At 50.0% G+C, this 21,884-nt stretch overlaps 4 protein-coding genes across 4 annotated transcripts; all 4 read right to left on the bottom strand.

Annotated features, from left to right (window-relative positions):
• Positions 1-2,419: 2,419 nt before the first annotated feature.
• Positions 2,420-4,610, bottom strand: LTR84_001017 (uncharacterized protein; the record flags this gene model as incomplete). Its single annotated transcript, XM_064844645.1, has 3 exons — positions 2,420-2,568; positions 2,622-2,810; positions 2,861-4,610. The coding sequence occupies 3 exons, from the start codon at positions 4,608-4,610 to the stop codon at positions 2,420-2,422; spliced, it is 2,088 nt and encodes a 695-aa protein (XP_064712505.1).
• A 9,317-nt stretch (positions 4,611-13,927) lies between these two features.
• On the bottom strand, positions 13,928-15,608 carry LTR84_001018 (uncharacterized protein; the record flags this gene model as incomplete). Its single annotated transcript, XM_064844646.1, has 3 exons — positions 13,928-14,114; positions 14,166-15,183; positions 15,242-15,608. The coding sequence occupies 3 exons, from the start codon at positions 15,606-15,608 to the stop codon at positions 13,928-13,930; spliced, it is 1,572 nt and encodes a 523-aa protein (XP_064712506.1).
• Positions 15,609-16,198: 590 nt separating this feature from the next.
• LTR84_001019 (uncharacterized protein) lies at positions 16,199-17,395 on the bottom strand (the record flags this gene model as incomplete). The annotated part of the gene is made up of 1 exon (XM_064844647.1): positions 16,199-17,395. One exon carries the CDS (start codon positions 17,393-17,395, stop codon positions 16,199-16,201), a length of 1,197 nt encoding a protein of 398 aa, XP_064712507.1.
• A 3,012-nt stretch (positions 17,396-20,407) lies between these two features.
• Positions 20,408-21,394, bottom strand: LTR84_001020 (uncharacterized protein; the record flags this gene model as incomplete). Its single annotated transcript, XM_064844648.1, has 1 exon — positions 20,408-21,394. The coding sequence occupies one exon, from the start codon at positions 21,392-21,394 to the stop codon at positions 20,408-20,410; it is 987 nt and encodes a 328-aa protein (XP_064712508.1).
• Positions 21,395-21,884: the final 490 nt, after the last annotated feature.

A 21,884-nucleotide genomic window follows, 5' to 3' on the forward strand; every position in this document is an offset into this window, starting at 1 on the left:
TCAGTGTCCCGTGTCTGTCCACTTTCTACAAGGAAAAAGTCAGCAACTAGGTCAGCATCTCGCGCTGGTCAGGTAGCTAGAGACAGGGATCTCAGCACAAGAATAAATTCCATATTCCCATCATCTACCCCGACGATCATTCTTTGCACAAGCTACAGACCCAACTTGGCAAGTTGGTAAGGGTCCTCGAGACGGATCGACAGCGCATATGCCTCCATTCGTACACCGTGAGTAAGGTACTCTGTACCGCTTTCGCATACTGAACACAGCCCGTCCCTTCAGGTATCTGCTACATGCCTAGGGGTAAACCTAGGTGACTTTCCGAGCCCCGAGCCAAATCTACTCCACCGCTGAGCGGATCATATCGTACATATGCAGGCCCCTCAATCGGTTCCCGCCATGCTTGCATTCCGCTGCACTGTCCTAGGCAGGCCTTTTCCGAAGTCACTGCGCGAATCCTTGTGAGTGGTGGTTTCCCTTCTGTTCAATGAGTGGAACTTGTCGCCGACACCTGTTGTGGTCGTTCGTTGATCTCCCGTCACAGTCAAGGTCAGTCCACCTGGTACCGCACACGACGATTCGTGTAGACAAAGATGTCACAATGGTTGCTAGTGTGGCGCTTGCAAGCCGTTTTCCTCACATAACTTTTTTTTTCTGCACTCCAGGGCCGAGTCCCGCAAGATACGGGTATAGTGGAAAGGAGACGGGGTTGCTTAAGACGATATAGGCAGGTCCCAGGGATGCTGATTCTTGGACAGAGTATCCCAAAACCATCGGCAATCCCCAATCCCCATTCCACCGACCGACTCTCCTGGGAACTCGAGAGACGATTCGCCCGCAAAGTCTAGCCGTCGATCTTCAACACGAGCTCTCAAATGCATAAAATCGGCCGGTGTCCGCTTTGTCGTCTTGCGTCCAGTCTCCAGTCTCGAGTGGTGTCGTCACGCGCTCCCAGGGTATATCTCCAGGCTATAGCCTCTCACGCTCAGGTCGTCTCGCCTGTCCTCGCCTGCAGGTAACTATTTGGATAGGCGCCAATCCACCTATTTCAGTCATAGTCATGCTTGTCCTGTCGCGGTGTCCATGGTCTTACCCCTAGTTAACTGACAGAACACTCCGTCGCAAGCAAGCGAGAGAACAACCGGATCTCCAGTCACACAGCCCGCCAACCAGCCAGTGGATGCAACAGCCTGTCACCACTACTTACTAATATCTACCGACTGCTGTACGAAGCACTGATCAGTCAGGCCGCTGTTAGTCCATGCTCCGTCCGGTTCGGACTACTCATATCGAGCCGTGTATATAAACCCCGCAACATCTCCTGTCCTTTGCCTGGTGGCCCATCCCACCTCCTTCTCACCCTTCTGGCAGGCCGGAAGGAATTCCCCCGACACCACCAGGCCGACTTTTGGCATCCGTCAGTCAGTCAAGCAATCTAGATTCCTGAGGAGGGGTCCTTGGCTGTGCGAATCCTTCTTCGACAGCCGAGATGGTTTTACCCGTTCTCGAACCTACATGGATGGCTACGTTGACTCTTGTCCCTCGACTGATCAGCCAATGATGATATTCTCAATGCCTACCATGGAGGAACAGCGGCAGGTCGTGAACGGTCTCATCGTTCTCAACCATACATAACACATGACCACGCTTACTGGAGTCGACCAATCGGCCTCGCCTTGAAAATTGGAATCGACGATGGGAAATCGAAGTATAGGATTTGATTCTATGCTCGTTGGATGTCTATGTTACATTGCAAGGGGAAACGGGCGCCCCGAAAATATTCAGAGGACACCAAAAGACTCCGCTGTGCTGTTGTAACCATGATTCACCATTTCCGAAGGTGGTTGCCACTCAGCATGTCTATGAGACAACGCCAGAAACATTCGCAATGGGGAATCTTAGCCAAGCAGCGCTCTATTCTACTCGATAAACCCCGCAAAACGTTTCGGGGTGTTCAGAAAATATCCGCCCAAGGTCATCGAAATATACCCTCAACGAGTTGATTTCGTATACGTTTTCTGTGAGTTCTGTCCAAGGTCGGTTGGAATGCGACATTATTCTCAGAGGTTTGTGAGGAAGCAATCCTAGGCGCGATGGTAAAGCTCTCGGTTGTTGGAGCAGTTGTATCCAATCTCCAAACTCGACCTTTTCAAGCCGAAAGAATATCGACAAGACGCTGGTGTGTTACCTCGGGGCAAACCAACTCGAGTTTTTGTGCAGTAAAAGGCACAAAGATCCATCAGGTAAGCAGTCTGGTTCAGCCTCAGACGTCGTCGACATCTTATGTGGATGTGCGATCATCAAAAGTACGCTCAGCTTGGTGGTGTGACGTTTTCCCGATGACCTCAAGACATCGAAAACTCAGTCAGCAGATTTTTTGACTTTTACAAGATCAACCAAGTTTGAGATGATTGCTCATTCATGGTAATGGGCTTTCGGCCGAACCATTCCAGATCATTTGGAGATGATCTGAAAGTGGGTTGAATGGCCAACCAGCTCGCTCTCTACTGGCTTTCAGAAGCTTTACGACCTCCTGCCGCTCCCGGGGATCTTGAATACACAGGCCCGCTAGAAAAGTTCGGTCAGTCAATGGAGAATGATCGGAGATGGAACGTCCTTACCGATGAACAGGCATTGAGAAGACATAATGCTCGAAGCATCATCTGTGAGGGTCGAGGCGAGACCGCAGATTGCATCGGTATATGTTTTGAGCAGTGCTTGTTGTGTCATGAAGTCACCAATACCCCTCAAAGCAGGTCGATGACAGAGTAACAGGATTTTCGCTGCATAATGCAACTGGAGCGCAACACCTGGTATACTTGTCAGTACGAAGGTGGGTGCACAGGTTTTGGGGACTTACTGAATGCTGGGGGATGTACCCAAATCGGTTCAAAAACACTGCCAGCCTTGGAAGACATTGGTAAGGAACTAAATTCGATCGGCAAATTTCGGTGCCACTCGTCAAGCAGACTGGTCAAATGGTCCGCCTTCGCGATACGGCTCTTAAAATTACGCTCGCCTTGGTCAATTTCTGACTGAGAGCAATACGAAACCACTCGTGCCATCAAATGGACGGAGCGAGCAGCGAATTCATAAGGCGTCATGTTGCTATAATCTTTTGTGGGGGTCCAGGAAGTGTAAGGCTTGCGCTTCTCTCGGAATGCTGCCCAGAGGTCCTGAGAAAGCCATGCCCACCAGACGGCTTGTTTGATACCTTGGGATTCGCCATGGATGAGCTGGGATCTTTGGAGTCGGTAGAACCCTTGAAGATGTCTTTCCCAATCCTTGCGTGAACCATCGATCATCTCATATGCAGAGATAATCAGACAAGTGGAGAGAAGTTCGTCACTTCTATTATATGAATCGTGTTTCATTGCATCCTGGATATATCGGAGTGCTTCGTGGTAATATTGTACAGCGTCGTTTCGATTGGGAGTTATCTTATTGACATGGCTAGGAGTCAAAGACAAGTGACAGATCGAAAGCGCGAGGATAGCATTCAACAGGCCAATGTTATGCATGGCGAGATGAGGTATATGTGTGGAAAAGTTTTGGAGCGGATCGAACAAATCGAGCCATCGACTGATCCGAGCGACAAAATTGTCAAAGATCTCGACTTCACGTGGTGTCATGGTCAAGACATCTTTCGATCGCCATTGATGAGATTCTATTGCCAGGGCTTGGTCTTCAGATCGAGGGACTAGGCTGATTCCAGAGGGTTGACTGCCTGCTTCTGCAGTACTGGGTGAATACTGTTGGGTATCCACAGTAAAACTATGAGACGCATCCATCGTCTCGGGCTGTTGCGTGTATGAATTACTTCGTCTGCGGCCAGCCCAGTCGGCGTCGGAGCTGGGACTTCCGTGTCGGAAATCTGTGTCACCAGCCAGTTGTCCGAACCATTTCGCAACCGCTGCATCTGGGTTAATCCTCGAACTTCCTGGATGAGAGGTGATTGGGATATCGTCTGAACCAGTGTACGAACGGGCAATGCTGACAGGGCCGTATGTGTGTCCGTATGGTGCAGAAGGGGACATCATCTCGCTGTGTAATGATGGCGGACCGGGGCTAAAGCGGGTGGAATCCAAGTCATCCATTATTGGCGTCCAGTGAGCTGGCATGCCTCCAATTCGATCATACTCCACTCCATTAATAGAGTGAGGTACGGAAGTGTGGCGGACGTTTCTTGCCTGCCAACCTGTCGCTCGAGAGGCAAGGTGTGAAGGCTTGTCTCCCGAGGCATTCCTATGGCTCCAGGAAGTCCTCAGGGCCAGCTCGAAACTTTCAGATGGGTCTGGATAATCGAGATCAGGATTTGTGATGACTGATGGGGCGGTTGAATTGGTCATAGAAGGTGTTGTCGAGGTTTGTTTTGAGGCCGAATTCGAAGTCGAAGTCGAATCTGAATGAGAAGAAGCATTTGGGTCTGCGTAGACACAGGGATGATTGCTTCTCGTACATGGTCCACAGATGGGTTTGGCCTCGTTGCATTTCAAGTGACGCTTCCGGCAAGTGAGGCAGCCTGTGCGCGTTCGAAGACCTCGCCCTCGTGGTTTGCGCTCCCTTGTACGCGTGGGTTTCTTAGAAGAGTCGTGGGATGATAGAGACATGGTGGTGACAGTGGAAGGCTGAGTTTTCTGCATCGATCAGGGTATAGTAGTGCGGTATTGAGAGCCAAAAGACGACAACATCGGGACACAATGGACGTGTAAGTAGGGGTTAGATCTGGAGGCAAATATGCCACGTTAATATGCAGACAACCCGTGCTCGGGTCTCAAGCGATCGGGATGGGAATCTCTTCTCAATGGGGATGTGGTGTGAATCATACGTCGATTCCTATAGCGGTGATGTAGCAGATCGTAGTGGAGGTGGTCAACAAAGTTCAAGCCAACCCTATCCAGGTGATGGTCTACATCGGTGGGAGAACGGTGCAGTATTCCGTGGACTATACTCCCTTGAATTTCGAAGTATGAGAATCAAGGTTTACCCAAGGCCATGAGTCGGGCACACAGGGCTACTGGGGCCAGGGTTGCAGACCGGGTCGAGTCCGCCAGGGGGGGGAAGCTACGAAGGAGTAGCGAGCTACTTCGCTAATTCCCATCAGCCAGTGCAGATTCAGTGGAGAACTCGTTTCTCATAGCTTTAATGCTTGCCTTTCGTTTGGAAAATGACAAGAGCCCCAAAAGACTCCACTACGACAGGAGCAACACTGCATGGGTAGGGTTGGACCCCTGGAAAGCTTCTTTACACTTTGGCTATTCCAGAACCGTATGTTCTGGGAGTGCAACTCGGTGGATTCGCCCATTATACCGATGAAACCTGTAGGTGGGTAATATCCTGCCAAATATCTGGTGCAGCGGTGATCGTCATTACTTGCCTGTTTGAAGTGCGATGCAAAATAGCAAATTAACATTCTATACTTGGCCAATTAATACGGGACGGCAGAAGCAGAAGCCATTCTGCAAGTATTTTCTTTCACTTTCCTTGGGGACACATTTAGGCCTCCTTGGATTCTCTGGGCTTGCCCACTAGCCCCCGGATCTGCCCTTTAACCCTTTGATGGTGCTGGAGTCACATGGCCAGCGGGCCCATCTTTGTTTTACTCCCTACCGAAGCACCGTCCATATGGTGTTTTCTAACGGTGGTGAGGCACGGGCACGGCTGGACTCGTATCTGCAATTACTCGTTAGTGGGTGTGGACTTATCCTTTCGCCCAGCGAATTCCAGTCACTACAGATTCTGATGTTCATCTGTTCTCGGTCCAATGGGCAACCTTTGATGGACTGAAGTATCCTCCTTTCCAACGGTCGCCTACTCACCGACTCCCATCACCACTGCTACAGTAGGCATCAGGTTTCAAGGGCAAGGGAAGGGATGATCCATCCAAACTCTAGACGTGAAAGGCTCCATCTCATTCATCAGAAACGTTGCCGCAGTTCGTGGTCTTACGAGTTACAACTTGCAGATTTGCTTCACACTAACAGGGGTGGGGGACGGGAGACACATGCCAATCGCATGTCCACACTTTCCAAGAACATTCGAATTTGAAAATGACCCGCTTCCAAGAAACGCCGCCTCTAACGATTGTCCGCAATAATGGGGGCCCTCACCTCACGTGGCAGGGCACTACTGCAAATGCAGAACTGGCCAGCATGGAGTACCTCGTCCTTAGCCCATCGAGCGGAAGTGAGGCCGTAGGGATCTTCCGGATCAGGCTGGGCATGGAACCTTCGTGAGTGGTCCCTCGAAATGATTTGCAACCATGAGCGTCTACTCTGTAATGTCTTTCGGCCAGTCTGGAAGACATCAATATCACGGCTGTGAACCAAGTCCTCTGAGTACGGAATTCAGAATGCCACTGGCTCAACACTGTAACATCACCAATATCCATGGCTCCCGAAACCAATCACAAAGTTACGCCCATGTCCACGGAAGATAATCTTCAGCTCACATTGACGGAGGTGGTGTTTTTCATGCATTTCCATGCAGCCACACTTTTCTTGCTTTTTCTTCTGGAAGGCTTTTTTTATCGCCAGCAGGCGATTGATTGTGGATTGTTGCCAAGGAGTAGCCGCCGCCCGAACGCTACCTAAATAGGCATGGCTGTCAATCCCGGTAAACCTTTGGTATTCTTCGCCAAATGGCACGCGGGTTGACGCGAACCAAGTGACATCAGTAGTGCCATCTTCCAGGACCAATGTGGCATGCCCGGAGAATGGAGACAGGGACCACTCGAAGCTAGGCTTCAGCTACTCTTACGAGTATAATCACTCTTCACCACCCCTCGTCATGATTGGGAACGAGTGCCTTGTAGGTACCTCTTCAATGGCCAAACTGTGCAATGTTCGAAGTGCAACTCTGTAATCTCCTCCTGGCTACGTCTGCGGCACTCATTTGGGAGCAAACAAAATACATGTGGGAAGCCCGTCAGATTAATCCTTGCCTACCCTTGTTGCTGCAGCGTATCGACCTTCCTCTTGAATTCATGAAGATTCATGAAGATTCATCATCACAGAATAGCGGTAAGATGCTTGTCGCCTTTCCTCCATGGAATGGCGCTCATCAGGGCTGCATACCAGACTGAGAAGAAAGCGAGTTACGACCCTTCTACTACTTGTGCACTTCCACAAACTTGGTTAGAGTTGAACTCAACTGGCCTCGACTCGTACGGATGAGACCCTGCCTCATGGTAGCCAATCGGACAAGAGATTCATTCACTCTATTCGCTCGGTCGTGTCCTTCAGCCTGACCAATGCACTCGGGTGAAGGGCTCAATTCATCGGTTCTATCTCGCGAATACCCCCTCTGGCATCACTTGACATTGATCTGATCGACAATATGGCTCGGAATCTTGCCGAAATCTAAGTAAGCGAAAGTAGGAATTATTATCCCCGATATTTGAGCACATTCTGAATCTGTGGTCATTCTTGATGCATTTGCCAGGTGCTGTTGTCATCTAAAGTTCTGAAACAACTCAAGAACGCCAAACCACTAGGGAACACGAGATTCTCGAGCCGTCTCCCCACCAGACCTGTGAAACTGGCAAGTAGCTGGCTTGTCGGTATTATCGAGGCCTCATGATTCTAGACTCTCATTCAGGAAGTACGTTACGAAGCACTTAATGGAGAACTTGGCTTTGCACCTTGTCCTAATGATGAACTTCAGCTCTCCTCCGTAGGTCATTGAATGCCGTTAGTGGGAAACCGCTGAGGACCAACAATCGAACCAATGAACTCATGTAGCGCTCATGGCAATTTAACTTCCAGCCTTCCCATCCGGCGCTTATTGTTGCATTTGCTAGGGAAACCTCCGTACTGAGCCTCTGTGTTCCTTACCGAGCCCTTGGCTCACGTCTTCAAACAACACGACGACTTCAAATGGAGATGAAACGCTACCCTGCATTTGGAGGCTCGTTCTCGTGAGCCAAGCTGTTGTGTGCATGAGACCCGCACAGAATAAATGACCACGGATAAGGGTTGATTCTCGTGGATAAGTCCAGCCATTGTTGAGCGGTGCTGGTTGCATATACGACGGGGTTCGAATGGAGCAAAGGCCAACAGTACGGAGTATTTCACCATTCGTCCAGCATCAAGTGGCTTTCCGCCAAGCTTCAGTCCGTGGACAGCAATTGGACTACGAGGAGATAGAGTTGCCCTCTTCCTTTGTTAGATCAGTCGCTCATGCTGAATATGGCTTATTTGACATCCACAGTGTCCGAGTACAGGGCTTCCCGTGCACAACAAATCGGACAACATGGCATCCATCGGGCTCAATCTGTTAGGGACGGATGCGCTGGCCCTTTCCTTCGGGTTGCAAACCGGACCAATCGCAACGTAACCGTCGGGGCTCGGGAATTCCGTCGATCGAGATGGACCATGAAATCCCGATCCCGAAGCCAATATTGAATCGGTCTTGTCCGTGCAATCAAATATGATTAATACCATCATGGGTAGATCTTTCAAACGCAAGACAGAAAAGGTAGCACCACTCCCTCCCAGATTTACTCGTGCTACTCACAAGTCACGGGCGCAAGACCTTTGCATAACCGTTTTGCTAGGAAGCTCGGAGCGACCCTGATCCGAACGAAACATGTTGTGACTCTCTCAAGTGATATACCGAGAAGCCGATTCGTGTTTGTGGTGTTAAACTTTCGATGATGCGTGATGGAAGAATAATAGCCCTATGATTGGGAGTTAAGCGGCCCAATCGAGAGTCTTTCCGCTGGCACTACCGTTTGACAAGGGACTGTCTGCAGCGCGCTCCCTCTATCTCTCACAAAGATCATGCTTGAGTCCTTCACATTTACAAAGCATCGTCGGCCTCGGAAATCAACGAAAAATAGCAAGTATACTTTGTTCAGACCAGAGTTTCAACATCGCCTGAGTTACATGGGCTGGAAAGGTGGATGGGAGCTTTGGGAGTTCGTGACAGGAAACCACTTCCGCGGCCTCTAGCCCGACGCCGCGGATGTGAAATACGGATAAGATATTAGAATCTCATGGGCCGAAGGGTGCCAAAGGGTGCCGAAGAGTGCCCCGGAGGCTCTTAGGTTATTCAAGGTTACTATTCGTCAAGTCTCCGGCGCTGACGGGAGAAACCCTAATACTTTTGACCAGATGGGTTCCAATCGATGGGAATATCCCCTCGACCGCGAGATGCAAGTTGAAAGTTGCAAGTCCTGAATCTCGACCGTGTTTGCCAGTAAAGACTATAACCAATCCTAGTGGAACTCGATATCATGGGAACCATTCTACGGCCACCATTAGGAAGTACTTGATGTTGATATCTCGACACTGGAAACCCTCTTGCCTCGGCTCCCGCCCCCACCTAAACAATACCTCCATGCAAGATTTCGGCTCGGTGTGGGGCTCGCAGTTGTGTTCCGTTGAATAACAACTTGGCTGCCGATCATGTCGACAATAAAGTTGAACGCAAAGCACACCATGGCAAGCACAGCAGTAGTACTGGCAACCTTCCAAACGGCTCTTCCCGCCGTGGAAAAGAAGGTTGTCGGCGCGCAACTGGCAGGTGGGAGATGAACGTACGCTTGCCTGATTCGGCGACCTTATCGGATAACTTCCGTGGCATCAAATTTTCCTTTTTGGATACGCGCCAACTTATTTGCCGACAACGTTATGCCAGTGGCAGACTTCCTGCCCTTTTTTTTCCAAAGTTGCAGAGGTGAGTCAACCTATACCTTATTCTGCAGAAGCTCGAGTCGACCAGCAGAATGTTCACGCAGGGACAAATGCTCATTTGGCAAGCGTGCTGCACCCTTGGTTCTCTGGTGGCTTCATGATGGTGTTGGCATGGCCTGCGAATTTACTATGGACACCCGGTATACAGATATATTGAGGTTGGGCGTGTGTGTAGTGTGGTCTGATGGCTGGAAACCCATGTCCTGTGTAGTACAAACATGCACGGTCGTGTACGGAGTATGAGGGAACGACCTCGTGATCGTCAACTGCCCTGTTATTGTCTCGGGTTGTGGGCAATTTCCAGATTTGTTTAAAAAGTGCGACGGTGGATAATGTCATGATGCAGCAGCCACTGCATGGGTTCGCATCAATTTCTATAAACTTCTGTCGATTACGATGACTTCTATCCGTACCAAGGCTCCAAAAACAATCACTTGCACACATTTCTTACCGCAGGTTTGGCCATGCATGTACGGGATGAAAGGACAGGGGTGAGACGAGAACACGAGCCCACGTACGCATGTGGCTTGGCGCGCACATGACATGACAGTGTGGATCAAAAGCCGAAAGTCAGCCTAAGAGTGCCGCTAGACTAGCTTAGTCAGGGCGGGCCGCCCCCATGATCTAAGCTTAAGTTGGGCAGGTCATCGGCAAGATAAGATAAGATTGATCGCACGATCACGTGCGCGGTTCATTCCGAAACGCCTTGCTCGTGTTCCGCCGTCACCACCCACCGCTCGACATTCAGGGTCAGCCTGATGCCCCCCTGTGATTGAGGATCGCGAGTGTTCACTTTCATCTCTGGCCCAGTTTTCGTGCAGAAGAAATTGATGGAAGAAAGACACACAAACTGTCCCTTCCACGGCGACAAGCTGGGGAATCCACGCAGATCCCTGACTTGACGAGAGAGTCTGGCGCCGCGCCGTTCGATAACTTGTCCCCATAATTGTGGCCTGGATCCTCAAAATGGAGCCCTTCGTGTTTATGGAGGAGCGGTGGATCTGGTGAAGAGGTTCCACTGCGCTGTCAGGCCACGGGGAACAAGGAAGAAGATGACAGCGGCGACGATGCCCAGATTCGTGCGAAAGTGGACGTCTCATTCGTGTTTGGGGCTTTGCTCCGAACATCATCAGCTGAAGATGCTGCGGTGGCTTATCGAGGGCCTGGTGTCCTCATTCTTGTGTGAAGGTCTGAGCGATGGTGAGCTGGGTTTGATTCGATTGTTTTTCAGTCTCCCACTCACAGAACATGGTTGGATCATATTTACATGTGTATATACAAAGACAGGGATACATGTCCGTCTCCCTGAGGTGGTATCTGGTTAACTATTGCTTCGTATGGTACTATTAACTAGTGCCAGTAGTTCTTTAGGTGAACATGAAGCATATCTAGCTAGTTAGCGAGCTAACTGCAGAGTCGATGCCCAAATCATAAGTAGTGATGTACTGCTACGAGGTACTCATCGTTTGGTTCGTACTGCTTCATGGAGCCACTTGGTCAGGATCCCAGTGCTGGTAGATATCCATACGGATAGAAAGTCTTTGGGTGGTTGTCCCACGCCCCATGTTGCTATCCTCAATCCTGGTTTCTGAGTGATGATACATAGTCCATGAAGCATCTTGTACCCTCAATGGTCCGATATTAGTGCTGGTGCATCAGTTCCGGTCGATCTCATCAGGTCAAGCACTCGCCAGTTCCGGACTATGCGCCCCATATAATTAGTTATTCATTCGCAGTCCTCTCGAATGGCCTGCAAAGATCTTGGAAAAACAGATTAAGTTATCGATCGTGACACTGTACTACGAGACTACTCGCAAATTCCCCAGATAGCACCAATCGTAAAGTGGATTCTACTGGAGTCATAAGCGGATGCTCGTGCCAATTCACTGACCGATTTTCCCCAAACAGTGCAAAGAATCGCGTAGCCTAGTAACGTGGATTCAGTGGTTCATTGTTGTTATTCCTCCATCGGCTCGATCCTAGCTTGGATGGTGTCGGAGCAAACTGACCACACCTTGATTGTAGTGAAATAGCTTCATCTGCTGTAGTTGACGTGCATTGGGTTTTTACCTGTCCTGCTGGCCTTTTGTCACCGACGCAGAGAAATAAGCTGTATAAAAGGCCTGTCTGTCGTTAAGTAATCTGTCTCATCGTGCATGATGACAGGAAATGCCAGTTGATAGGCTGGGGAGAAATTAATAGGAATGAGTCCGGCAAACCCATAAAGATGGTAATCAGACTTAAGAAGAGCAGGTGCGATCCGTCTCATCAGGTGATATTCGACACAGAGACCAAGCGTGGTCTTCTGATGCTCGGTCTTGAAGCTATCTAATGACCGAACGCGACCGTTGATCAAGGAAGCAGCTCGGAAATGTATCGTGTAGGTAAGACTGGCGGACGCCAATCTGGGTCAGGGAAAGTCTCTCACCACCGACAAACTAGTTAGTGTTGCTACCAACAAGCTTAACCCATCCTTACTCCCCTCGTCCCACGTGGCCGTAAACTAATGCCCCCAGCTACCTTAGTAGCATTCAGATGTACTGACGGTGACGAGTGGTCGGCTGGAACATATATTCGTGCATGCATGATGTGCATGGCTCGTGCATTTCTGCATGCAATAAGCATTCTGGAACCCTTTCTGTGGAGCATGGCATTAATTAGATAGCGTAGAGTGAAGCCAGGGCTTGCAATGGAGTCGGAAGAGCAATGATCTAGTGATGCAGCGAATGATGCCAGAGGATCGACAGCTTGAATTGAGAGAATAGCGCATTGGCTTGTTCCAATTAGAGGTTCATTCTGAAAGTAGGCCTAGGAAGAGGCTTTTAAGGGCCTTCCCGGGTTCACGCACTGCACTGAGCCTGACCTGTATCAAGGCGTGTTCTGTCTGTGGGCGCCTGTTCTTGTAGAGTGAGCAGTGAATGAGCCGTTGACCATTAAAAGTATTTAGACAGGTCTTTTTGGTACCATTGGTCTCGGAATGGTAGATCTGCAAGCATCCCATCCAGCGACAGTAGCAGTCTGATCTTCAAGCCGTGCGCTGTGAGCTTAATGCAAGCGTCGAGAGCCAAAATAGTCTGCGACCAATGCTGGCAGGGATGGCACTACCTGCGTTGCAGTAGTAGGAGACAGTCCATGAGGAAGCTAAGGGTAACGTAAGTTGGCAAGGGCCTGCCTACGGTGGAGGCCGCTGCTTGAGGGTCAGAGAGAGGAAAGTCTGACCCGTGGTGACCACCACATGGCATTTCCGGAAGAGTGATGGGAAGTCGTTGATCGACCATCGTTGAAGGCTTGCGCTGTCCTCACATGGAGTGTTCTGCCCACGCGGAGCTGTTCCGAGAATCTTTACGTGGATTTGCCAGGCTTTTTAGGTCTTACTTGTGATTAGAGCCTGAACTGGGCTCTAACATCATTCGTGGATTGGTTAAAAGGAGAGCTGATACCCTTTGCGACAGGTACATAGACTCTCGCTCTCTCTGAGCGAGAACAATGCCCAATAAAAGTACGGTTTTAGTGTCCATTTGGTGGAGAGCGAAGCTCGTGGCTGCAACGCAGTGAGGCTTCCAGATTGACGAATTTCTACTGATCTCTGATCAGACAGATCTGCAAAGAGGCACACTTGCACGCATGTCGATGTGGAATCGGATCTTCACGGTGATCATCGGCCGGCAGTTGCCCGGAAGTACTGTACACTAGTCTCAGCAGCGCTCAGGCCCTTCTCCGAGCAACAGCAAAGGCCATGGGTAGCTATTGTTAACGTGATCAACCACCCATGGAAGAGTTGTCGTCGAAGATTTGTTGATCTCCGATTTGGTTGCGTTTGGCTTCTGGAGCTGCCGGCCAATCTCATCCTGCAGATGGTGGTTCAGGGCTTTCTCTTGTATTTCAGTCGGAGAATCCTGGCTGTTCAGGATGCCAGGCATGCCACCCAGACAACAATAGGCGGGACGATCTTGGGTCGGGTTAAGCCAACCCTTCGGACTGCATTTCCGGTTCGTTGGTTATGTTTCATCAGCTAGTGTTTCTCATCGAGCGCTTGGGAGACAAAATTTTCGACAGGAATCGGTATATGGGAAAAATAGTATTGATTTCAACATCTGCGAATTCCAGTAACTGGTCGTAGGCTTGCTATACAAAGAAGAGTCATCTTCGACTTCAATTCATGGAACCAATGAAGGTCCCGAGTGGAATACGTTGTCCCACAGTACCATTCGATACTTGAGCAGAGGTCTTTACTTTTTCTCACTGGGTTCCAGCATGAGCTCTGGTCGAACATATTTGTCAAAATCTTCCTCAGAAATTGCCTTCAGCTCCAAAGCTGATTGCTTCAACGTTAAGCCCCTCTTATGGGCATTCTTGGCAACTTTCGATGCCATATCATAACCAATGACCGGGTTGAGACAAGTGACAAGCATAAGACTGTACGAATTGTGAGCAAGAATTTTCAGAAAACAATTAGGACAAACAAACCTTTCATGGAGGAGAGTGCCGATTCTCTTCTCATCGGCCTGTAGACCGACAACTAAGTGGTCCACAAATCCATTCATGGAGTCAGACAAAATTCTGACACTGTGTAGAAGGTTTCGGATCAATAAAGGCTTGAAAACATTTAGCTCAAATTGTCCACTAAGACCTCCGACTGTGGCAGCTGTGTGATTGCCAATAACTTGGGCGGCGACCATAGTCAAGGCTTCGCACTGAGTGGGATTGACCTTGCCAGGCATGATACTACTGCCAGGTTCATTCTCGGGTAAAATGAGCTCACCCAAGCCACAACGAGGACCTGAACCGAGATATCTAATATCTTGAGCGATTTTGAAAAGACTGCATGCCAGCGTGTTGAGAGTTCCGGAAGCCTCGACGATGCTATCATGAGCAGCAAGCACCTCAAACTTGTTTGGGGCGGTAACGAATTCAGTACCTGTCAGTTTAGTTACCTCTTCAGCAATACCTTCGGCGAAGCCTTTGAAGGTGTTAAGCCCAGTACCAACGGCGGTTCCGCCCTGGGCTAATTGCCTGAGATGGGGAAGGACAAACTGAATTCTTTCAAGGTTCCGGTCTAGTTGGGCGACATATCCACTGAATTCTTGTCCGAGGGTCAGAGGTGTAGCATCTTGCAAGTGTGTTCTACCAATCTTAATGATATGGTCGAATGACTCCTTCTTCTTCTGCAGAGCGTCTCGCAGGTTTGTCAGAGCGGGAATCAGCTTCTGTTCGAAATCGAGCACGGCGGCGATGTGCATAACGGTAGGGAAGGAATCGTTGGAGCTGGCGGACATATTGACATGGTCATTTGGATGAACGGGCTTCTTGCTACCTAATTCGCCGCCAAGGATCTCGATGGCACGGTTGGAAATGACCTCGTTTGCGTTCATGTTGGACTGGGTGCCAGAACCGGTCTGCCAGACAACAAGGGGGAAGTGATCGATCAATTTCAGACTTGCGACCTCGGCGGCGGCTTGCTGAATAGCTTCACCAACCTTGGGATCTGCGAAATGTGTCAGAGCGGGGTTTCGAATTTGACCAGTGTGAAGCTCCAAACATACCCAGGCCATATTTCATATTGACGGTAGCGGCAGCACCTTTCAATATGCCAAAAGCACGCACGACACCTTCCGGCATGCGATCTTGTGGTTGATTGATATTGAAGTTTCCCAGTGACCTTTGTGTCTGAGCACCCCAGTACTTGTCGGACTCGACCTCGATGGGACCAAAGGCATCGGTCTCTGTTCTCGTGGACTTGGCCATGATTGTGGTAGTGCTAAATGCTTTGTTGGTGGGGACAGAGACTCGAGAGGGTATCGCAGTGGCAGTAAGAGGTCGTAGTGGAGATTTCAGGGAAGAAGAGTAGAAGCGCAGAGCAGGACTTCTTAACTGTCGTAGTAGTGGTCGGGTTAAACAGCTACTCCGCATTGTACCGGTGCTGGAAGCATGTGAAGAAGCTGAGAACACGGCCCGATTTAACATTTTGAAGGCTGTCAAAGCAGGCGGAAATAGAAGACCAAGTGAAGTTGTCGTCAAGCACAAATGCACCAAAATGAAGAACCAGTGTACTCGATCGATCTTGCTGCTGATGGTAGATGGACCTTTTTTTTTTATTTTGGCAACATGGGGGAAAGCTCCTAGGGCGCTCCTGCCATGACTGCGCGATATCGGAAAAACTCGCGAGCCGCCCCAACGACGTTAGTCGCGCCTTCTCTCCAACATTGGAAGGTAGGTGCATCATCCGATGCTGGGATCGATATATTATTGTTGATAGCGAGAATACCCGGAGCTCAGTGATCCTCAGTAATTACATAATATCTAGACAATTCAAAGAGCATTGATTCTGTCAATTATTATGCCGTTTGTTACCGTGCATTCGCAAGACCCATATGACGCTCTGAAGATACAGTACACCTGGGCTGTCGCCAATCCTAACACTTTGGGTATCTCTACGTATGAAACGTTGTTGCTCAAAACAAATCCCCTTCTAATCAGACCATCTCGCACCTTGGCGATCTCTAAGCTGTGCCTTGAACAGTCGCGAGTGCCTTTCCAATCATGAAATCCTTGCCCTTGGCAAATTTGACAATGAAACTCGGGACTCCCCAACCAAATGCAACACCAACTCCTTGGTTGGGTCCGATGGGCACGAACATCATGTCGCTGGCAATTTTCTTGTAGACGTTCTTGGTACGAGGTCCGGGTGCTGTATTATTGTCAGTGACTCTGTCTGTGTAACATTGAAACTTCCACTTACCAGTTCCCGAAAGATCACTGCGGATGCTCTCCAGGAATGCACCCTTGGCGAACTGGACGTCCACAACAGAGCCATTGGAGTAAGAGCCGACAGATCCATAGACATAGACATCGGTCACGCCTGGTACGTCGAGACGAAGGGTCTGAGGGTCAGCCTTGACCTTTTGCTTTTCGTTCAACCACTCTTGAGGTACAAATTTGGTGTTGGGCTTGTCTCCCGTGGCTTCAATGTAGACATCCACTGTTTTGGTCTCTCCATTGCTCAACTTCAAGACGTCCTTGCCATTCGCCTTGGTGTGCTCAACCACGCGAACGCTATCATGGATGACTTTGACACCTTGCTTTTGTAGACGGGAGGCTGCATTCTGTCCGATCTTCTGGTTTTGAAGGCTGGCCAGAAGGTTGGTGGTACCTGACAGGAGGGTGATTTCCTTCTTGGTCCCGTAGAGTTCGCCGAGCTCGCCAGCAGTCTCGACACCTGCAGCACCTCCACCAGCGATCAAAATAGATTCGGCAGCAGGGAGTCGCTGATGCAGGTCTGCAATGGCATTCTTGGTAGCCTCGGTGCCATCAGAGACACTCCAGATTGGGGTGGCAAAGCTGGTTCCTGATGCAATGATGAGAGAGTCATATCGAACAGCAGTAGATGTGCTGGTGTGGACTGTCTTGGTGGAGGCATCGATCGATGTGACATATGCTTTTATGAACTCGTACTTTTCAGGACCGTACTGTTCAAAGGCAGAGGCAATTGGAAGGAGGGCCTTCTCGAAAGGGAGGGAGGAGGGGTTGGCGATAAGTCGAGGAGCACCGATCTTCCAGAAGAACTCCTCGTTGGGGGCGATTTGGACCACTTTGAACTTCTTGCCTGAGATGGTTGGAAGGACGGTCTTCAGGAGACCGTGGGCGGCGGTAAGGCCGGCGAAGGAAGCGCCGATGATGACGATCTGGTGATCAGACATGATGACTGCTTGTTCGAATGATGAGACAGGGAGAAGAGGGAGTATACGGTGATGAGCGATGAGTGAGCGTACAGGAGTGTGAAAGGGATGGTCAGGAGAAAAATCGAGGAGGGACAACAATAAAAAGCGTCAGCGACGGAGAAATTTGGACGCGGTGGCCGATGAGGAGCAGTAGCGGCGGGAAGGTTGGGCTTGTTGAGTGGAGACGGACGGGGGGGAAGATTCCAAGAGTACGAGTACTCGTCCTTGAGGGTAATTGAATGGCCAAAGCTGAAGCCTGAAGGTGAGACAAGACACACGGCGGCTGAAATTCAAGAGGAACAATGAACTGGAGGCCTCATCATGCATGTTTCCCAGTTCCCATTCCATATTTATCTTGTCTACGTCTTACCACCCATCGGGACCAGGACGAAACCTTTCAAGTCTGCTTACAATTGCAGCATCGATGAGCTTACCAAATATTTATCTCGACATGTTGCAATTTAGACTTCTCCGACGCGTGGCTGCAGCGCGACGGACTATCTGCGCAGCCTAGTCCATTGCTGGTCGATTATGCATGTGACTTTTCGCCCGAGTGCCGTCAGCGATCCTCGATTTTCTCGCACGAATCGTCCTCCCAATCACGTGACAACGGCCATGGACGGGAATATGGATATATCAATATATTTGTGCATCCTTGGCAATCATTGTGAACCATGATTGTCATTGCCATTATTGCTAGGCCATAGGTCTGCTCGCCAACATATCTGGACCACACGGACGATGATGTTGATGCTGCTCACATGTTAATTCTTGTCCGAACAGCCTGGTGCAACCAGTGGCATGCACCAGTACTCTGTTCAGCGATCAGTCATGCTTGATCAAGCAGAAGGGATCCACTTACTTTGATGCGAACCCGCTATAGGGAGGGAACCAGATTTTATACTGTGCGAACTGCGTCGAGATATCACCCCGCGCTGCGACGATTCTCCCGGCGATCATGAAACGATAAGAGCGAACTTGATGCTGCCGTGACGATCAACATGGACCCGATGGAATATATTGCGTTTCCATAAAAGGATGGCTCCTGCAAGTTGAGTTGCCGACAGCGGACGGCGATCCAGAATCTCTCTTTCTCTCTTGGTATCTACCCACCAGCTCCGCCAACCCTGTCAGTCAACAAGCGACTGAAAAGAATCAGAGCGGGGACCATGAAATCCTCACTGGCTTCCAGAAGTGCAAAAATTGCGTGTTGTCGATGATGTGCAATTCCGTCTTGAGCGTCGATTTCATGGCGCCCGGCCCGCGATGCCCGAACTCCACCGAGAACCGAATCCGATGGCAGTGACGAGCAGGATCGCCACGACTTTCCACCTGAGAGTGGGCTCTGGTCGACAGGTATTCCCATCGGCGTCACTGCTGGTCTCACTGGTCTGCATCGAAGACGCCTTTCCAGCCTGAATTTCTCGCGAGGCAATAGCAACCCCTTTCCTGGCGGTAGATATGTTATTGGATGTCTGGTGACCGGACTGGCGAAGTCGCGCGTTCCATGTTCCAGATCCTACGGCAAAAGGGAAACTTCAAAACCAAAAGACCTAGCAGACCAAAAGCATGGGAGCCTTACAGGCACAAATCCGGTATGTTTCGTTTATCAATGGGCACTACTAGTCACGACGCACACCGGTTTCTCGGATTTAGTGACCTGCAGGACCGAATCTTCCCCAGCACCTCTCAACACCGGCAAATGTCCCGCTGCCACGGCGAAGGGACATTTCCCAAACGCTCAAGTTCCTTGTTGGCTCTGTGTCGAGGTGGATCTCTGGTATACGGAGTCACTTTAATCAGAGTCGACACACCACACCCACCTACCTAAGATACCGTCCATCACCGGTCAGTAGGATTTCAAGCTTGCACTCTAAGCGCGAGGTGAGCGAACAAAGTCTTTTGTTATTTAGCCGCACGTGTCAAACTTGGATCACTACATTGCGACGTAGGGGCAAGGGCAGGTAGGTGCTTATGAAGATGCAATGTCAGGTCAGCTTTCTCCTCCTTCGATTATGCACACAGAAGTTCGGAACAATCTAGTGGAAAGCTTGAAGTTTTATATCAAATGTTTTCATTTCTTCTTTTGTGTTCCACATATGACTTTCAACAAGGTACTGAACTTATGAACATTGTAGCAGTATCCGATCATACCACATACCACATACCATCACCCATCACCCATCACCACCCATCACCCATCTCCACCTATCTCCCTCCATTCCCCAACGACAGCTCCTTGTTCACCAGCTTCCACCGGCTTAACACCCTGCACCACGAGAAGGTGGCTGTCCCAGCAAGGCAAATGTCGACATCGTACAACTCAAGATAACCGGAACCCTATTCAGCCCAAACTTCCATTTAGACCCGATCCGACACCTGCGAGAATGATGGCATTTCAATCTGTTGTCCTCCTCACGTAACCTGGTCGATCTGCAAATGCAAGAAAGTCATCTTGCTCCGTGTCGACCATCCCACCCTCCAACGACACAAACGACAATCAAAACAAAACTCCAACCGACCACCCAACAACCAAAGCATTTTTTGGCGGTCTCAGAGCAAAAGCCCCTATTGACCATTTTCCGAGTTTTTGTGATTTTTTTTGATGATATGCTGAATTTTCAAGTTTTTGGTGATGGTCTCCGAAAGCAAAAGCCCTCGAAGAACCGTTTTGTGAGTATTCAAGTTTTTTTGGTTGGTTTCCGAGGCCGTCGACTCATCCGACCAATTTTCTGGACTTTTTTCCGAAAAGACAAAAACAATGCACCCAGGTTACGTGTCCCCTGCTCCTTCGCATCCACATGATGATTTTGCAAGTAAGTGAATCCAAGCGTCCAAGGATTCACCGGCCATCAAGCAGCATCCGTCATCAGCAATAGCCCTGCCGAAAACCTCAAACCACCTGTTGACCCTCGCCTGGTATTTGGGGTCAGCGTGTTTGAATGCCATGGCAAAGCAAGGGAACTTACCACACTTGGCCTCCAGTACTCGTTACTCGGGCGGTGATTCGAGAGTTAGCAGCTCAAAGAGCAGCTCACCCTTCACTACCTTCGCACTTCTCACCGGGTAATTGATATTGTCGTAACCAAGCGCGAGTTGATTTCTCAACCATCCATGGAACGACAAATCCATCGAGTTTCGGTCTGCAATTGCCCGTGCACAATTGCAATCGTCCCGCTTGCAACCCTTGCACTCCCACGCTAGAGGAGTTTCCCCCCCTTTGGGAATGTATTGGGTGATCAGCTTCTCGCTCCACATGACTTTCTTCTTGGGTTCGGATTTCACTCCTTGGCCAATCGAAAGCAGAGGTGAAGACTCAGCGCCATCCAAGTGTGTGGCTCGATGCTTGAGGATCGGTCGAGGTTTTACCCCCTCCCGAACAAGCCCCTTGCTCTTGAAACCTGGAATCTGTAAAGTGATCGTTGTGATGCCTTTCCGTAGGATATTTTTGCCTGCACCCTTGTCCTTTAACGCCCCAGCATGAGCATTCGGAGTGTTGCGACGCCGTACCTGCGGCAATGCAGGCCGACACGAAGCAATCGACCTCCAAACACGAACTGGGAGTCTGGACGCCGGTGTATCCTTCGTGACCGTAGGATGAGCGGCGGGTCTGTCCTTTGTCTCTACACCATCCGGCTGGAGAGAGCAGCGTGAGAATGCACAAGATAGGCCTACCCAGACTGGGATCTTCGATCCCGCTGAACGAGCTAGGGCTTTCGCCTTCGCCACAGCATTGGGGGCTTTCTCCGGCTTCGTCTTCTGCTTCTCCGAAGTGCCTGAGGTGGGCCTCGGAGGGCATGACGCAGGAACAGCCGTCACGATGGTACTGACAGAGGGTTTAGGCTCATCCAAACTCTTAGTCTGACCAGCAGAAGTCTCCGTTGTTGACCGTCTTCGGACAACGCTATTGGTCAGCCATGGGCGAGCCCTGGCTTCTCGCAAACGCCTCCTCAGGTCGAATTCGCTGTTGTCTGTCATATCGACAGGACGGTCTGGGGGGAAAGAACATGTGTCAGTCTTTCCACTGATGAATGCCTGTCTCGGCGCAGGATGGGATCAGACAACAAGCAAGGAAAACACGATTGATCGAGATGGTGAAGGAAATCAGAAGCACTTGAAGCTGGACCTGGGGAGGCAGGCTGAGGCAGATTCACTTACCAGCAGATCCCAACTTCGATCGTCCAGTATCCTTCACAGTGTGCCTCGCAGTCTTGGGAATCGAAATCTGTATCGCCATTAGAAGTAACGGTAACAATCACGGTAGAGTAACAAGGGGGATATGAGAGCATAGGACGAACCTTGGAAAGGAGGAGGAAAGAAGAGAAGAAGAGAAGGAGGAGGAGGAGAGAAAGGTGAAAGGTAGGTCTCGCCCTTCAATTCCTTGTTATGATTGCTGCCTCAACAAGATGGAGTCAAAAGTTTTCAGCATTGAGGACCATAATTGAAGGAGTCATGGTGAAAAGTTTGA

This window comes from Exophiala bonariae (genome assembly GCF_035927105.1).
Source record: "Exophiala bonariae strain CCFEE 5792 chromosome Unknown scaffold_1, whole genome shotgun sequence".
NCBI classification, from domain to species: Eukaryota; Fungi; Ascomycota; class Eurotiomycetes; order Chaetothyriales; family Herpotrichiellaceae; genus Exophiala; species Exophiala bonariae.